The sequence below is a fragment of the Trematomus bernacchii genome, unplaced genomic scaffold (genome assembly GCF_902827165.1).
Source record: "Trematomus bernacchii unplaced genomic scaffold, fTreBer1.1, whole genome shotgun sequence".
Taxonomy (NCBI): Eukaryota; Metazoa; Chordata; class Actinopteri; order Perciformes; family Nototheniidae; genus Trematomus; species Trematomus bernacchii.
Window position 1 is genome coordinate 14,088,376 of NW_022987720.1, and position 14,605 is coordinate 14,102,980.

At 40.9% G+C, this 14,605-nt stretch overlaps 1 protein-coding gene across 1 annotated transcript in view; it reads left to right on the top strand.

Moving 5' to 3' along the window:
- Window positions 1-11,008: 11,008 nt before the first annotated feature.
- The window catches only part of arhgap23a (Rho GTPase activating protein 23a), a 53,251-nt gene continuing 49,654 nt past the window's right edge, over window positions 11,009-14,605 (top strand). The window contains exon 1 of the mRNA XM_034143787.1: window positions 11,009-11,338. Within this exon, the coding sequence (XP_033999678.1) occupies window positions 11,285-11,338 (54 nt within the window). The 5' untranslated portion in view covers window positions 11,009-11,284. The remainder of the gene's footprint in view (window positions 11,339-14,605) is intronic.

The window sequence follows — 14,605 nt, forward strand, 5'->3', positions numbered from 1 at the left end:
TGCCTATGTTGCTCTTGTATTTCCATTTTAAAACATAAATACATCTTAATCATTTGAGTTTCCACAATATTTAAGTCACCTAACTACATTTACTCAAGTTCTCTACTTAAAGGTAGGGTAGGTAATTCACTTCAGAAACACTTTTTGTTATATTCCATGGAATGCTCTTAACATCCTGATAGCAATGAATAAATTAAATGCTTTGACAATAAATACATTAAAAAAATGCATCTGTGGAAGCCGTGGCGCTGTAAAAAGCACGACCAATCATTTTAGCCGGCCCGGCTAAAATAACTGGATGGCCTACCTGCCTGTCAGCCTTCCATCTCGTGCACCAACTTATCTCGTGGCCTCATTGGTCATGTGTGCGTTCGTGTGTGTTAGAGGAGGGGCTCTGTAAGGAAGTCTGAAGGAAGGGGCAGATTTTATTCGGCTGCATACTTTCAAATTCTAGCGCACTCAAGCTGGTTTCTCCATTCTTACCCTACCTTTAAGTACAATTTTGATGAACTTGAGTATTTCCATTTCATCACATAATTTCAGAGTGAAATATTTTCCTTTTTACCTGACATCTATTTGACAATTTTGTTACTTTTCAGATGAAAATATGGTGACCATATACATTATGATATAGTAAATGAAAAAATATACTTAATGGCAGTGGTGTAACTAAGTACATGTATTTAGGCACTGTACTTAGGTACAGTACTTAAGTACAATTTTCATGGACTTGTACTTTACTGAGTATTTACATTTTTTGCTATACTTTGTACTTCTACTCCACTACAGTTCAGAGGTAAATGGTGTACTTTTACTCTACTACATTTATTTAATACCTTTAATTACTTTGTAGATTTTGTTTAAATGACGTGAAAATATAATCAACACTTAAGACTTAAGTTTGACCCGTAGTAAAATCACAAGCTACACTGCATGATGTAATTAAAATTAGCTTCACCTTTACCAGCTTTGATAAACACTTGAATGCTTTGATAATTATAGTCAAAACATATCATATATTATTCTGAAATGGGCCAATCTGCATAATAAGTACTTTTACTTTTGCTACTTTAACTAGGCCTATATGTTGAGGCCAATACTTTTGTACTTTGACTTAAAGGTGGGGTAGGTAATTTTGGAGAAACCAGCTGAGTAAACTAGAATTTGAAAATACACAGCCGGAAAAAATCTGCCACTTCCTTACAGGGCCCCTCCTCCAACACACATGAACGCGCACATGACCAATGAGGGCACGAGATAAGTTTGTGCACAGATGGAAGGCTGACAGGCAGGTAGGCCATCCAGTTATTTTAGCCGGGCCGGCTAAAATGATTGGCCGTGCTTTTTACAGTACTACGGCTTCCACAGATGAATTTTTTTTATGGATTTTTTGTCAAAGCACTTAAGATATTCATTGCTATCGGGATGTTAAGAGCATTCCATGGAATATAACAAAAAGTGTATCTCGAGCCGGTTTCTCAAACTTACCTACCCCACCTTTAATGTTAGCGTGTATGCTTAGCTGTAAACACAGTCGGATGGGTGACCAAAACGGCAGAGTCCCCGTTTTCGGTGGCCGGTACCCGGTTGAAACTCCTGAAAATGTTCCCGTTTTTGAATGTGCGTTAAAAAACATAGAGCAAGGTGAAATAAAATGTTATATGTCAGTAAAAACAGAGTAACAGTGTTGTGCCTGTTTGTAGCGTTGGCGTATTTCTTCTTCTACTACTTCTTCTTCTACCTCTTCTTCTTCTACTTCTAATTCAATGTACCTGCCCGCGAAATATTGGACAAAAGAAACTCGGCTAGTAGTGTCAACTAAATTCATAGTATTACAACAAAAGTGCTTTAAACGAGGTAAATTACGAATTTATGTTCTCAATCGCTAAGTGTGGGATTGAATATTAAATTAGTTTAGATTAGATTTATTGTCCCCAGGGGGAAATTCATTTCCACAGCACTGTTGTGGTAATCTGTATTATATAAACCGTATTGGTACAATGAGCGACATCTAGTGACGGATTTTGGAACATTGATTTGAATTGTCCCCAGGGGGAAATTCACAGCACTGTGAAAACAATATGACATCAACAAAAAACAAGACAGACAACTACAGATAGCACCACACATGATGGTTACTTGTTATTATTTAGGGCTGCAATGCCTGTATGGATCAGGTTTTTGCCAAAGCGAGCCCTTTTACTAGAATAATAATATGTTATGTATTATATCAACCGTATTGGTACAATGAGCGACATCTAGTGACGGATTTTGGAACATTGATTTGATTTTTCTCATGGCAGTTAGACTCTAGAGACAAACCAGGGGACTTCCATTTGTCCATTTGGTGTGGTATTTGATCCAATATTACATTTGGTTTATATATTAGTCACTTTCTTATGAAATGCCAGGTTTTAGGCCTTGATTTGAACATTCAATCCTGAAAATAAAAAATCAACCAGATTAATGTTTCTTTAATCCTGGCCTGACTAGAGGTAAGTAAATCTGTATAGGAAGACGAGTTAAGGGATAGAGGAGAAAAGGTATTATGGTATAATTACAGAGCCTGTCCATTTATAAATTGAGGGAATCAATATTAGTCTGTTAAACAAAGTGCAGCCATCTAATAATGTACTATCTATTATTAAAGATCAGAGGAAAAGAACAGAATGAGAGGGGTAAATCCAGAATAAAAATAAAGAAGCAAAGAGATTGTAGAGCAGTGAGAAGGAAAAAAGCTTGGTGTGTCAATTAATTACATTGCCAGTATTTTTCGTTGTTGTGAAAAAAAAATCGCCCCCTCGGATTTTTTAACAGCCCCCTCAGTCATTTCATCCTGGAGCCGGGCCTGCCGCACGCTGTGGGTTTACAGGGCGGAGCGCACAGATTTACCCAACGCACCCTCTTTTAATTTGACTCGGTTCAGTATCAAGTTAACGATAATACAGATGTATATCTTCCGGTAAAGGTATCCACCATAAAGGCTTAGACTTAATCTGCAAAGATAAGGAGCACATGTATTGTGAATTAGCCAACGTATACTGATGAACAAATATTTCATCTGTGGAAGCCGTGGCGCTGTAAAAAGCAAGTCCAATGATCTGCCTTGGCCCGTGGCAGATAATTGGATGGCCTACCTGCCTGTCAGCCTTCCATCTCGTGCGCAAACTTATCTCGTGCCCTCATTGGTCATGTGCACGTCCGTGTGTGTTGGAGGAGGGGCTCTGAAGGAAGGGGCAGATTTTTTTCGGTTGTGTACTTTCAAATTCTAGTTTACTCAGCTGGTTTCTCCATTCTTACCTACCCTACAAAAAGTAAAAGTAATTAGTAAGTGCTGTCATCAAAGTACACTAAAAGTATTCAAACTAAAATACCAATTCAAAAGAATATCCCAATCAAAAATAATAAATATTGGATAATTGAATAATTATTATTAATTAATAATTAAAAACTTCATAGTGCCAGGCTGTCATGTTGTATCTTCGTAATAATCCACATTACTTTCTGAATTATTCATCTTAATCTGCAAAACAATTATAGGTAGGCTAGTAAAGAAATGTGGTGGAGTACACAGTGGATATCCTCTGAAATGTAGTGGAGTATAAAAGTAGCCGTCATTTTTAAAAGAGTTCAACAAATTAAGTACAAGGTCAAGGAGATTAAAATGGCACTTAAAGGAGAGGTGTCATGGCCATTTCCACTGATCATAATTCCATTGTTGAGGTATACTAAAATAGATTTATACTGTGCAATTTTCCAAACTCACATTGGTTTCGCATACAGCATCTCTGTAAAGTATGTGTATTCAACAGTATTCACTCTCTCCACTAAACGGCTCGTTGGAGCTCTTGCCCCCCCCTCCCTGTGAGCCTAGTGTGCTCCGATTGGTCAGCTCGGCCACTCTGTTCTGATTAGTCAACCACCAGAGAGGCTCCGCCCATGTCTAACAGTGCATTTTTCGGCTCGCTCTCAGCGGAACAACAGTCTTATAATGGCCTCGGTACAGCCGTATATTTTATACGTTAACTAACCGAACTGTACCTACAACTGTTGTTATAGAAGAGTAAGTTATTTTTACCTGTAATAAACTACTATTGTTTGATGAGAAATCAAATCATGGTTTGCTATATATGAATGATATGTTATAGGAGCAAATAATTCAGGGAAGAAAGGATAGGCCTACTAAGTATTTCCATCAAACTTTATTTTTAGAAATGTACAAAATGATCATGCGTAAATATACATATATACACTGTATATCATCCATTCCTCCCCTTATAGGCGTTTTCGGCATCTTGCCTATCGCAGCTTTGCAAGCGGCTGCCGGGGCTTTTTAGGACGAGGCATCAGAGTGGGTCATCCCGTGTGTGTGTTGTCCGCCAGATACGCCAGGAGTTTCCTGATCTGGCTGGACGAAATCAAATGCAAATCACAAAATATTAGAGAAACTTAGTTGTTTTAGATTCGTTAGTAGTAGTTGTGGTAAGGCAAGGCAAGGCAAGGCAAGTTTATTTATATAGCACCTTTCAACACAAGGTAATTCAAAGTGCTTTACAAAAATGGAAGACATTTTAAAAATGGCATTTAAAATCAGTCATTAAAAAGGAAAGATAATAAAATAAACATTAAAAGAAAAAATACATGGATAAAAGTTAAAAGTTACAGTGCAGTTTAAGATGTGAATAGTTCAATTAAAAGCAGCGGCAAAAAGAAAAGTCTTCAGCCTGGATTTAAAAGTAGTAAGAGTTGCAGCGGACCTGCAGGTTTCTGGGAGTTTGTTCCAGATATTCGGAGCATAATAACTGAATGCTGCTTTACCATGTTTAGTTCTGACTCTGGGGACAGAAAGCTGACCAGTCCCTGAAGACCTGAGGGTTCTGGATGGTTCATAATTTAGCAGTAGGTCAGACATGTATTTTGGGCCTAAACCATTCAAAGCTTTATAAACCAGCAACAATATTTTGAAATCTATTCTTTGACACACAGGAAGCCAGTGTAAAGACTTCAGAACAGGAGTGATGTGATCCACTTTCTTAGTGTTAGTGAGGACTCGAGCAGCGGCGTTCTGAATCAGCTGCAGCTTTCTAATAGATTTTTTAGTGAGGCCTGTAAAGACACCATTGCAGTAGTCGAGTCTACTGAAGATAAAAGCATGGACAAGTTTTTCCAAATCCTGCTGTGACATTAGTCCTTTAATCCTAGATATGTTCTTTAGGTGATAGTAGGCTGATTTAGTAACTGTTTTAATGTGACTGTTGAAACTCAGGTCAGAGTCCATGACTACACCTAGATTTCTGGCTTTATCTGTTGTTTTGAACATTGCAGACTGAAGCTCAGCGCTAACTTTTATACGTTCTGCCTTGGCTCCAAAAACCATTACCTCAGTTTTATCTTTGTTTAATTGGAGAAAGTTCTGACACATCCAGTCATTGATTTGTTCAATGCACTTACTCAGTGTTTGAATTGGAGCATAATCTCCTGGTGAAATTGTTACGTAAATTTGTGTGTCATCCGCATAGCTATGGTAACTTATTTTGTTGTTTTTCATTATCTGAGCCAGTGGTAGCATGTAGATGTTAAAGAGAAGAGGCCCCAAGATGGAGCCTTGAGGTACCCCACATGTCATATTTGTCAACTCAGATGTGTATTTACCTATAGAAATAAAGTTTTTTTCTGTCCTTTAAGTAGGACTCAAACCAATTTAGAACTGTTGCCGAAAGTCCCACCCAGTTTTCTAGTCGGTCTAGTAATATGTTGTGGTCAACAGTGTCAAATGCAGCACTGAGATCTAATAATACTAACACTGAAGTTCTGCCACTGTCTGTGTTTAAGTGGATGTCATTGAAGACCTTTACAAGAGCAGTCTCAGTGCTGTGGTTTGGACGAAATCCTGACTGGAACACATCCAAACAGTTATTTAAATGCAAGAAGTTACTCAACTGTTGAAATACTACTTTTTCAATGATTTTACCTAGAAATGGCAGGTTTGATATTGGCCTGTAATTGTTCATTACTGAGGCATCTAGATTATTCTTTTTTAAGAGCGGTTTAATGACTGCAGTTTTCAGGGCCTCTGGAAAAATACCTGAGTGAAGAGATGTGTTTACTATATGAAGTAGATCTGAGGCCATGCAAGGAAAAACATCTTTGAAAAATCCTGTTGGAATAATATCAAGGCAGCAGGAGGAGGATTTCAGAAGTTGAATAATGTCCTCTAAGTTTTTACCATTAATCTGATGGAATTGTGTCATGGTGTTTAAATTGATATTAGGTGGACATAGGGACAAAACATTTGCTGTACCTGATGTAGAGGCACTGACTGCTTGTCTAATTTTCTGAATTTTGTCAGTGAAGAAGGAGGCAAAATCATTGCACGCCCTGGTGGATAGAAATTCAGAGGCTACTGACACTGGGGGGTTAGTTAGTCTGTCGACGGTAGCAAACAAGGCACGTGCGTTGTTTTTGTTTTTGGTAATGATGTCAGAGAAGAAAGACTGTCGTGCGTTTTTCAATTCCAAATTATAAAGGCCAAGTCTCTCTTTATAGATTTCAAAGTGAACCTGGAGATTTGTTTTTCGCCACCTACGTTCAGCTTTTCGACACTCTCTTTTTTCTGTTCTCACGGTCATGGCCTTTCTCCATGGAGATATTTTCTTGCTAATCACTTCCTTTACCTTAGTTGGAGCAATGGTATCTATAACATTTTTAATTTTTGAATTAAAATGATCTACTAGCTCATTTACTGAGATGTTAGCAGGGGCAAGTGTGGATGAGAAATTATGAGTAAACATTTCCCTAGTATTTTCAGTTAAATATCGCTTTGTGGTTACCTCTTTCTGAACATTTTTGTGAACAGAAATAGAGCTCTCAAAGAAAACACAGGAATGATCAGAGAGTGCAACATCAGTCACCACAACCTTTGAGATATTCAGACCCTTTGAGATAATTAAGTCCAGAGTGTGCCCCTTATTGTGCGTGGGCTCCGCCACATGCTGAGTCAGTCCATAGTTATCAAGAACACAAAACAGTTCTTTAGCTCCTCTGTCCTGGGGGTTGTCAACATGGATGTTAAAATCACCAACAATGACTAAACGGTCAAAGTCAATACACACTATAGACAGCAGTTCAGTAAAATCATCAAAAAAGCTTGCACAGTATTTGGGTGGTCTATAGATATTTAGGAACAGAGCTCGAGAGGAGCATTTCAGCTGAAGGGCCACATATTCAAAAGAAGCAAAGTCCCTATAAGATGTCTTCCTGCATTGAATGGAATCATTGAACAAAATAGCAACTCCACCCCCTTTCTTATGCATTCTTTCCTGACTCATAAAACTAAAGTTGGGAGGGGTTGATTCGATAAGAACAGCTGCACTGTTATTTTGTTCAATCCAAGTTTCCGTTAAAAACATAAAATCGAGATTGTGCTCAGTGATAAAATCATTGATTAAAAATGTTTTTCCTGCCAAAGACCTGACATTTAATAAAGCTAGTTTAAGTTTGTTAAATACACTATCAGTAAAAAAAATTGTGACAAGCTGTGGCTGACATGGAATCACTGCTAAATTTGGTAACCTCACACAAACGTTTGAGCACTTCCTGTTTCTAAGCTGATTTACCGCTCTTAATCTATTACCTATCAACACAGATATCGGCAAAGCTACTGGCAGGCAGGGCCCCGGCATGTGCTGGAAAGAGTTGAGAGTGCCATATGCCCTTGAGCCTGGACCCAGCACATATCAGTAAAAGTTTGTTGCGTTTTGTACACACACATCCTTATCAGGCTTCGGAGACTGCAGATGCTTTCTTGAAGGGATGGGAGGTGGTTGACATAGGCACAGTGATGAAGACGGGGGAGATGGTGCGCGTCTCTGCTTCGGTGATTTTGGTGGGCGTCGTTGAGGGGCGGGGGTAAAGGACATGCTGCCAACCCTGCATCTCGCCTTCATGCGGTCATCGAACTCCAGGGGGGAGGGCGAGGGTGAAAGGGTGAGCGGAGAGTAGAGAGAGCTGGGAGATGAATGAAGAGTATCCTCCAAGGCGTTGACAGGGGGGGTGACGGGTAGTGGAGACTCCTCCATTTGTGTCATAGGTCTCCCATAATCAGAACATTCCTCAGGCGGGTGCAGTGATACTTCTTCAGGGTTTTCTGCGCAATGTGTTGTGTCTTTCTCCTGTTTTGATTCCTCTTGCCGCTTGTCCTTGGCAGAGGGAACAGATTGCTGACGCAGGCAGTTGAATATGTTAGAGATAAACAATTTCACTCCTGACTTGTTCAGGCAAACTCCATCTGCCTTAAAAAGATGTCTGCGATCCCAGAAAAAGTTAAAATTGTCAATAAAATGGACAGAATGGTCAGTGCAGGCAGCTGAAAGCCACATGTTCAATGCAAACAGTCTGCTGAATCTCTCCACTCCTCTTCTGACTGGCGGTAGAGGGCCACTGATGAACACCTCCGCATTTAGAGAGCTGACAGTTTCCAACAGACATTTAAAGTCTTCTTTCAGCGCTTCTGACTGTTGTTTCACAACATCATTTGTTCCAATATGTAGTACCACATTCTTCACAGTCGGATGTTCAGCCCCAATATGCAGGATCTTCTCAGCCAAGTCGGAGACCATATCCTTGGGAAAACAGAGTACTTTGGTGTTGTTCTTACTACACAGACCTTTTACATCTCTTACAGCAGAGTCACCCACAATCAGAGTTTCAGGCCCAGCCGTTAGCTTTCCCTCTAGCCTTTTACTTTTGGAGTAGCTATTGGTCCTTACCCTGCTGTGTGAAGAGGACGGGTTATCCAGGTCATCAGAAAGAGATCTCCGGTTCTCGGTCAGCGGAGCGTATCTGTTCTGGATTGGCACACTTGGTGGTTTAGGAGGATTGTTTGTAGTTCTCCCTTTAGCAGCTGTCCACGGCTGTTTCCTAGTATGAATAGGGGTTGAAGAGGCACTCTTCCTGGGTGATAACAATGCAGGCCAGCCGGTCGCATCACAGATTTCAGAGCGCTGGGCTCTGCCTGTTATTCGTCCTCCCAAATCCCATGGAAATGATTTACTCTTAGGCTTTGCACCCAGAGAGTTCCAGGGAGGACTACCACTTGTAGATTTATTACCCAGTACACAGCCCTCCTGTTCCTTGGAAACCTTGTAGCTGCTAACTAGCTGTGAGTTAGCATACCCTTTTCCATTATCTTGCAACACTGGTAAAGTGGTGTTATTCCCACAACATAGTCCATTCACTTCCACGTTAACTTCCAACCGTTGCATTTTCATTTCCAACACAGCCATCTTCTGTTGAAGTTTGTGGAAGTCATCTGTAGAGAACGGAGGCATTTTGCTACCAACTAGCTTAAGCTAAATAGCATGCAGTAGCCTACCAGGCTTTAGCTGTTGCTAGGCCACGCTACTGTAAGACTGAGGTCGTCGTAAAAATGTTGAAATATGGCTGAAACCCTCCGTCTATTTACGATGAATAACTGTCCCAGTGATAAGTTAATGTCCAGGAGCCGCTGCTCGAAGTTTTCAGAGAATAAGAATAGGAAAATCAGCATAAAAAGTAAGCAGAGGCAAGAGCAAGCAGAAAAGCGTCTGCACTGTAAGAAAGATAACAGTAGTGGTAGGAGTGTGTATCTATCTAATCTATCTATCTAATCAACACAGTTAGCTTGCCAGCTAATATGCTAACCTACGTTTGCTAGTTGTTCAGTGTAATATGCCAATCTACTATGAACAACAGCTAGTCTAGGCCAGCGCCATATAGATAGATCTCTCTATATGGCGCTGGTCTAGGCTAGCAAGAACATGTTTACAATTGCAATCTTATACGGGTAGTCTGCTACATTCATTGTAGCTGGCATAACAACAATGTTTTCCCGAGCAAACTCATGTCTAGCTCCGTTGTTTAGCTCGGTAGCATACACGCTAGGAACGCCAGCTATAATGTAATTACGTTTCGCGACTGACCGTACGGTAAATCACCCGGAGTATACTGTCTATGAGTATTTCGTGTGTGAATGCAGACATTCTCCTGCTATGAGATACATGTATGTAAGGCCATCTGCTGATATTAGAGTTGATATATGGAAACGCTAGCAACTTAGTTAGCACAGTTAGCACTGTGTCAATGGCTTAGCAGTCCGACACACGTTTACACATTTAAACAGTCGTGGTAGATACCTTGTTTGATAAATACACAAATAACAATGCAAACTTACAGGTTGTGTACCCGAATCTTCCCCTGCTCCAAACGGTCCAAACAAACTAGGAATAGCATCGTCCTTCAGTTTTAAATGCTGTGCATATCCGGCCTCAAACTGGGCAATGTTTTGGAAGCTTTCGTCTGTGAAATGCCGTGCACACAGTAACGTTCTTCAAACCTCTGAAGGAACAGTGTTAAACAGACATTTCAACCACTGACTTCGTCGTGGTTCTTCCGTCGGTAGGACAAACAGCTCAGATTTCTCCTCACATTTCAGGAAACAGGTCCTTGGCATTGGCATGACTGGATCGATTGTGAACTGAACCAGAGCTTCCAACAGTAAATGTTAGGCTGGCAGAGGGTGCGGCCAGCGCCGCTGGGTGTGGCCATAGCTCTTCCGGATTGGTCCATTTTGTTCCGGGTACCGCATGACATCATGCGGTACCGGAAGAATCAAATGGACAGTGACGTATCTCCAACGAGGCGTTTTGGGGAGGTATTTTCTGTGTTAGAGTTTTACTCGCTACAGGGTGTACTTTGAGGGTTTTGACTCTGCACACCGTTTACATGCATAAAAACCTTCATAACACACAAGGGGACGGGTAATAACCGGAAAAGCATGACACCTCTCCTTTAAATACAAGTAGTTGTACTCATGGTCATGGATGTATAATAACAAGGTTGTACTACGCCACTCCACCCCTTCACACAGAAATGTAAAACACTTTTCCCCTGAAATTCAAACCCCCACGCCTTTACTCTGAAGGCACCGCCTCTTGATTTCCGGTGTCCGCCATGTGTGTTGACGCTGCTGCAGTGAGTTTCCAGGCAGGCACAGAGGGATTTACTTATGTTCAACTGATGCGGTCTGGCGGAAGAAGGAGAAGATGAGGAGGGGGTGAGCGCTTTGAACTGCCCCAAACAACGGGAACAGAGTGGGGTTTTTTCGGGAGGAAGGAAGCCGGATAAGAGTTGAACCTATACGTTTGTGTTTGACCCGAGTGTGTTCCCATCAGAGCTGCTCGTGTTGCCGCTCTTGCAGCAACAACTCTGCCTCTCCTGGTTGCAGCCAAACAGTCTCTGCTGTCCAATGAATGGAGTTGCCTTTTGCCTTGTTGGAATACCACCCTACTCTGAAAACAACGTAAGTATACGGACGCCGCTTTTATGTTTATAATTATAAGTTACCATGCCTGGCCGTTTTTGTGTTTGGACAGGCTGAAGTGGTCAGAGAGCGTGATTTCCTAAGAGGATTAACACTAGTTTACATAGCCACTGTGTACACACACTCTCGGTGACATACTGTACAGAAACCAAGTGTTTGATCAGGGTTTTTCTGCAGCTTTTGTCCGCTATTGTTGACGGCAAATGGTGCGCAACCGAATGAATTTAGCGACTGCTTGACAAAAGTGACCTAGAGTCACATTTAACGCCCGGGTTGCTTCACTCTTTGTCCGCCCCTCGCTGCATATGGAGGCGGACAGCCTGTCAATAGAGCCCGAACGTCCCAAACAGGGATGGCTATATGTTTGTATCAGTTGATTTCTAGTAATCAAGTCAAATGAGTCAGTTAATAAGCTCTATATGAAGATCAACTCCTTCTTTGTCCTATTTGCTGTTATTATACTCACACAAACCAGCCATGAAATAGTACTACACATGGAAGGTGGATGTTTCTTAAGTGGTGATATAACAGAAGATGAAAAGATGGGGAAGTTTGACCTTTAAGTCAATGAGCATCACAAGGCTTCACTGCCAACAGAAGAAAGAAACTCCTTCATAAACTGTGCATACAACAATGGTTTGGTCCATTTAAGTCAAAAAGATTTTGCACATCTTAACAGCTGCTTATATTCAGCAAAGATGTTGGATAAACCTGGTTTTCATATGTTTATTGTGTCTGATTATCCAAAAGTCGATTTAACAATTCAGGTACATTAAATACTACATACGCTGACCTGAGGAATGTGTATTGAAGCACTGATGTGCTATAGTGAAGTGTGTGTGTGTGTGTAACCCCTGAGGCTCCATGTGTGATGTGGTTGTGTCAGGGAGTTGCTGAGATATTTCCTTTGGTCTTTTACTTTTGCCAGTATCTCCACTGTACTTTCACCCGGAGTATACTGTCTATGAGTATTTTGTGTGTGAATGCAGACATTCTCCTGCTCTGAGATACATGTATGTAAGGCCATCTGCTGATATTAGAGTTGATATATGGAAACGCTAGCAACTTAGTCACTGTCGTCCTCGATTGTCACTCTTCAATATAAACTGACAGTTAGAAAATGTGTAGATTCTTTCCCCAGTTTTCCACTACCGTTGCTCCCTTTTCATCTGTTGTGGTTGAGTGTATATCCCCTCCAGTAAGGTATAAAGCTTCCTCTTCAGTGGTCACACTTTAATTGAACCCCTCTGGTAACATTTCCTTTAAACTCGTTAAATTCACTTTTCCATTTGCACTTACACATCGTTTTGTAGTTAAAAACTGCCTTAATGAACAAAAAGTCGTTAAACAGCATTTCAAAGTTTCTCAAATCCACTAGTATGACTCTCTCTAAACTGTTACTTGTAGTAGTATCTCTTTTTACACAAACTTCTATGCTGACCCCACTTCGCTTATCTCTCTTTCATGCCTGACCTTTGACCTCATGTCTCAGCCAACACCCAGCTTTCATGTAGCTTCCTCTCTCTGGATGTCTCGCTTGTCTTTGGCCACACCGAGGAGTTCTTGATGGCTGTTTTATTGTTCTGCAGATAAGCGAAAAAGCCAGAGAGATGCAAAATGACACTGTAAATAAGGCATGAAATACATTTTGTGTGTTAGTTCAGCATCTGAGCAGAAGAGAGAGGAAGGCCTGAGAGTGTCTAGCAGTTATGATGATGTCCAGTGGGAGTAGTTCAATGTTGTTAGCAGGCCTGCGCTAATGTAGCAGTGCAGGATTTGTGGGTGAGATCAATAGAGGCAGGGCGGGGCAGAGGGCAGGACCAGCTTTATGTCTATTGCTGCATTGTGTCACGTGATGCTGGAGTATATGGATGATGGGAAACATGAGAGCGCTTTTATGAAAAATTGAGAGCAAGCCGGTCGATGTTATTTAAGCTCCTCTTTTGTCTGTGTGGCATGTATTTCCCTCTGATATTCTGCAGACTAATGCAGCATCATCCTGCCGTCCCCTGAGTGCAAACAAACATGACTTGCACGCTATTGATGACTACTGCTCCTTTACCATTATCTACTTATCTTATCTGTTTTCGGGATTATTCCTTTGGTCAATAACATTTGATTAAATAGTAAAAAACTAAACAAAGTAATGTATTTATCATTCCAAACCTTCAGGTATCCATATTTAGTATGATAGATAACAGAGAAAAAAGTAGGACATCTCCGTAAATTATATTTTTGATACATTTACGGTGTTGCAAGAAAAAACATGTTGTACATGTTCTCTCTCAGGCACTGAGGAGTGTCTATACACTGAGGTTAAACCTGCTAATAGCTTCCTTACAGTAAAAAATCCGAGCTTCAGACAGAGGCTTTAGTTTCGTTTTAGGCTTTTCGTCCGATCTGAGCGCCAGCTGATCTCAGGACAACCACCTCAGAAAGTTCTCAAAGCTGAGACCAGGGGCCCCTCAAAGTCAGCAGGTCCAGGATCAGCTCCTTTTCAAAGGCAACATTAACTGTAAGTGGCTGTATGATGCTGCAGAGGAGAACCTTACTGTGATCATTAGCAGATGGTTTCACTGCCTGGTTGGCACATAGCTCAGAAAATACTGCTACGCTGGGAATTTATGTGACTCCATGCTGTATGCAAGTGAGTGAGGGGTCTGAACCTGAGTGGTACAGGGTGAATCTGACTAGTTATAAGGCAATTGGCAGTACAAAAAACAAAACATAATTTAACCTGTTTAATTTATTCAAGAATGTAATTCATGAACAATTACTCCTTTCTTACACCACAATGAGCAACTTGATTCTGATTTAGTGAGAAAGTCATTATTATAATCCATTGTGTTCTAACAGATATGATGCAGAAGTTGTGTAACAACTAAAGTTACTCACTTTTTCAATTAACACTTTTGCCAAATCTCAAGCCAAAAAAAGCCAGCCCGGTTTGCATTGCATTGTGGGACAGGATTGCTCACAACCCTGAAAAACCCAATAAGCACACGCAATTGATTATTTCACAGGGTTAAACGAGCAGCATTCCCAAAACATGACAGGTATTTGGAGCACACACTGTCTTTTTGCATTGAGTGCATTGGGTGGCGCTCCACCGCAAACACAGAAATCACAACAGTAAAGTTTGTGTATGTGTTACAGAGTCCCTGCAGTAGTCCGTTAATGCAATTAAAACGTCTCTCACACCGTTCCACCTCGACACCGTCACCCCTGCTGCATTCCTCCACTCCG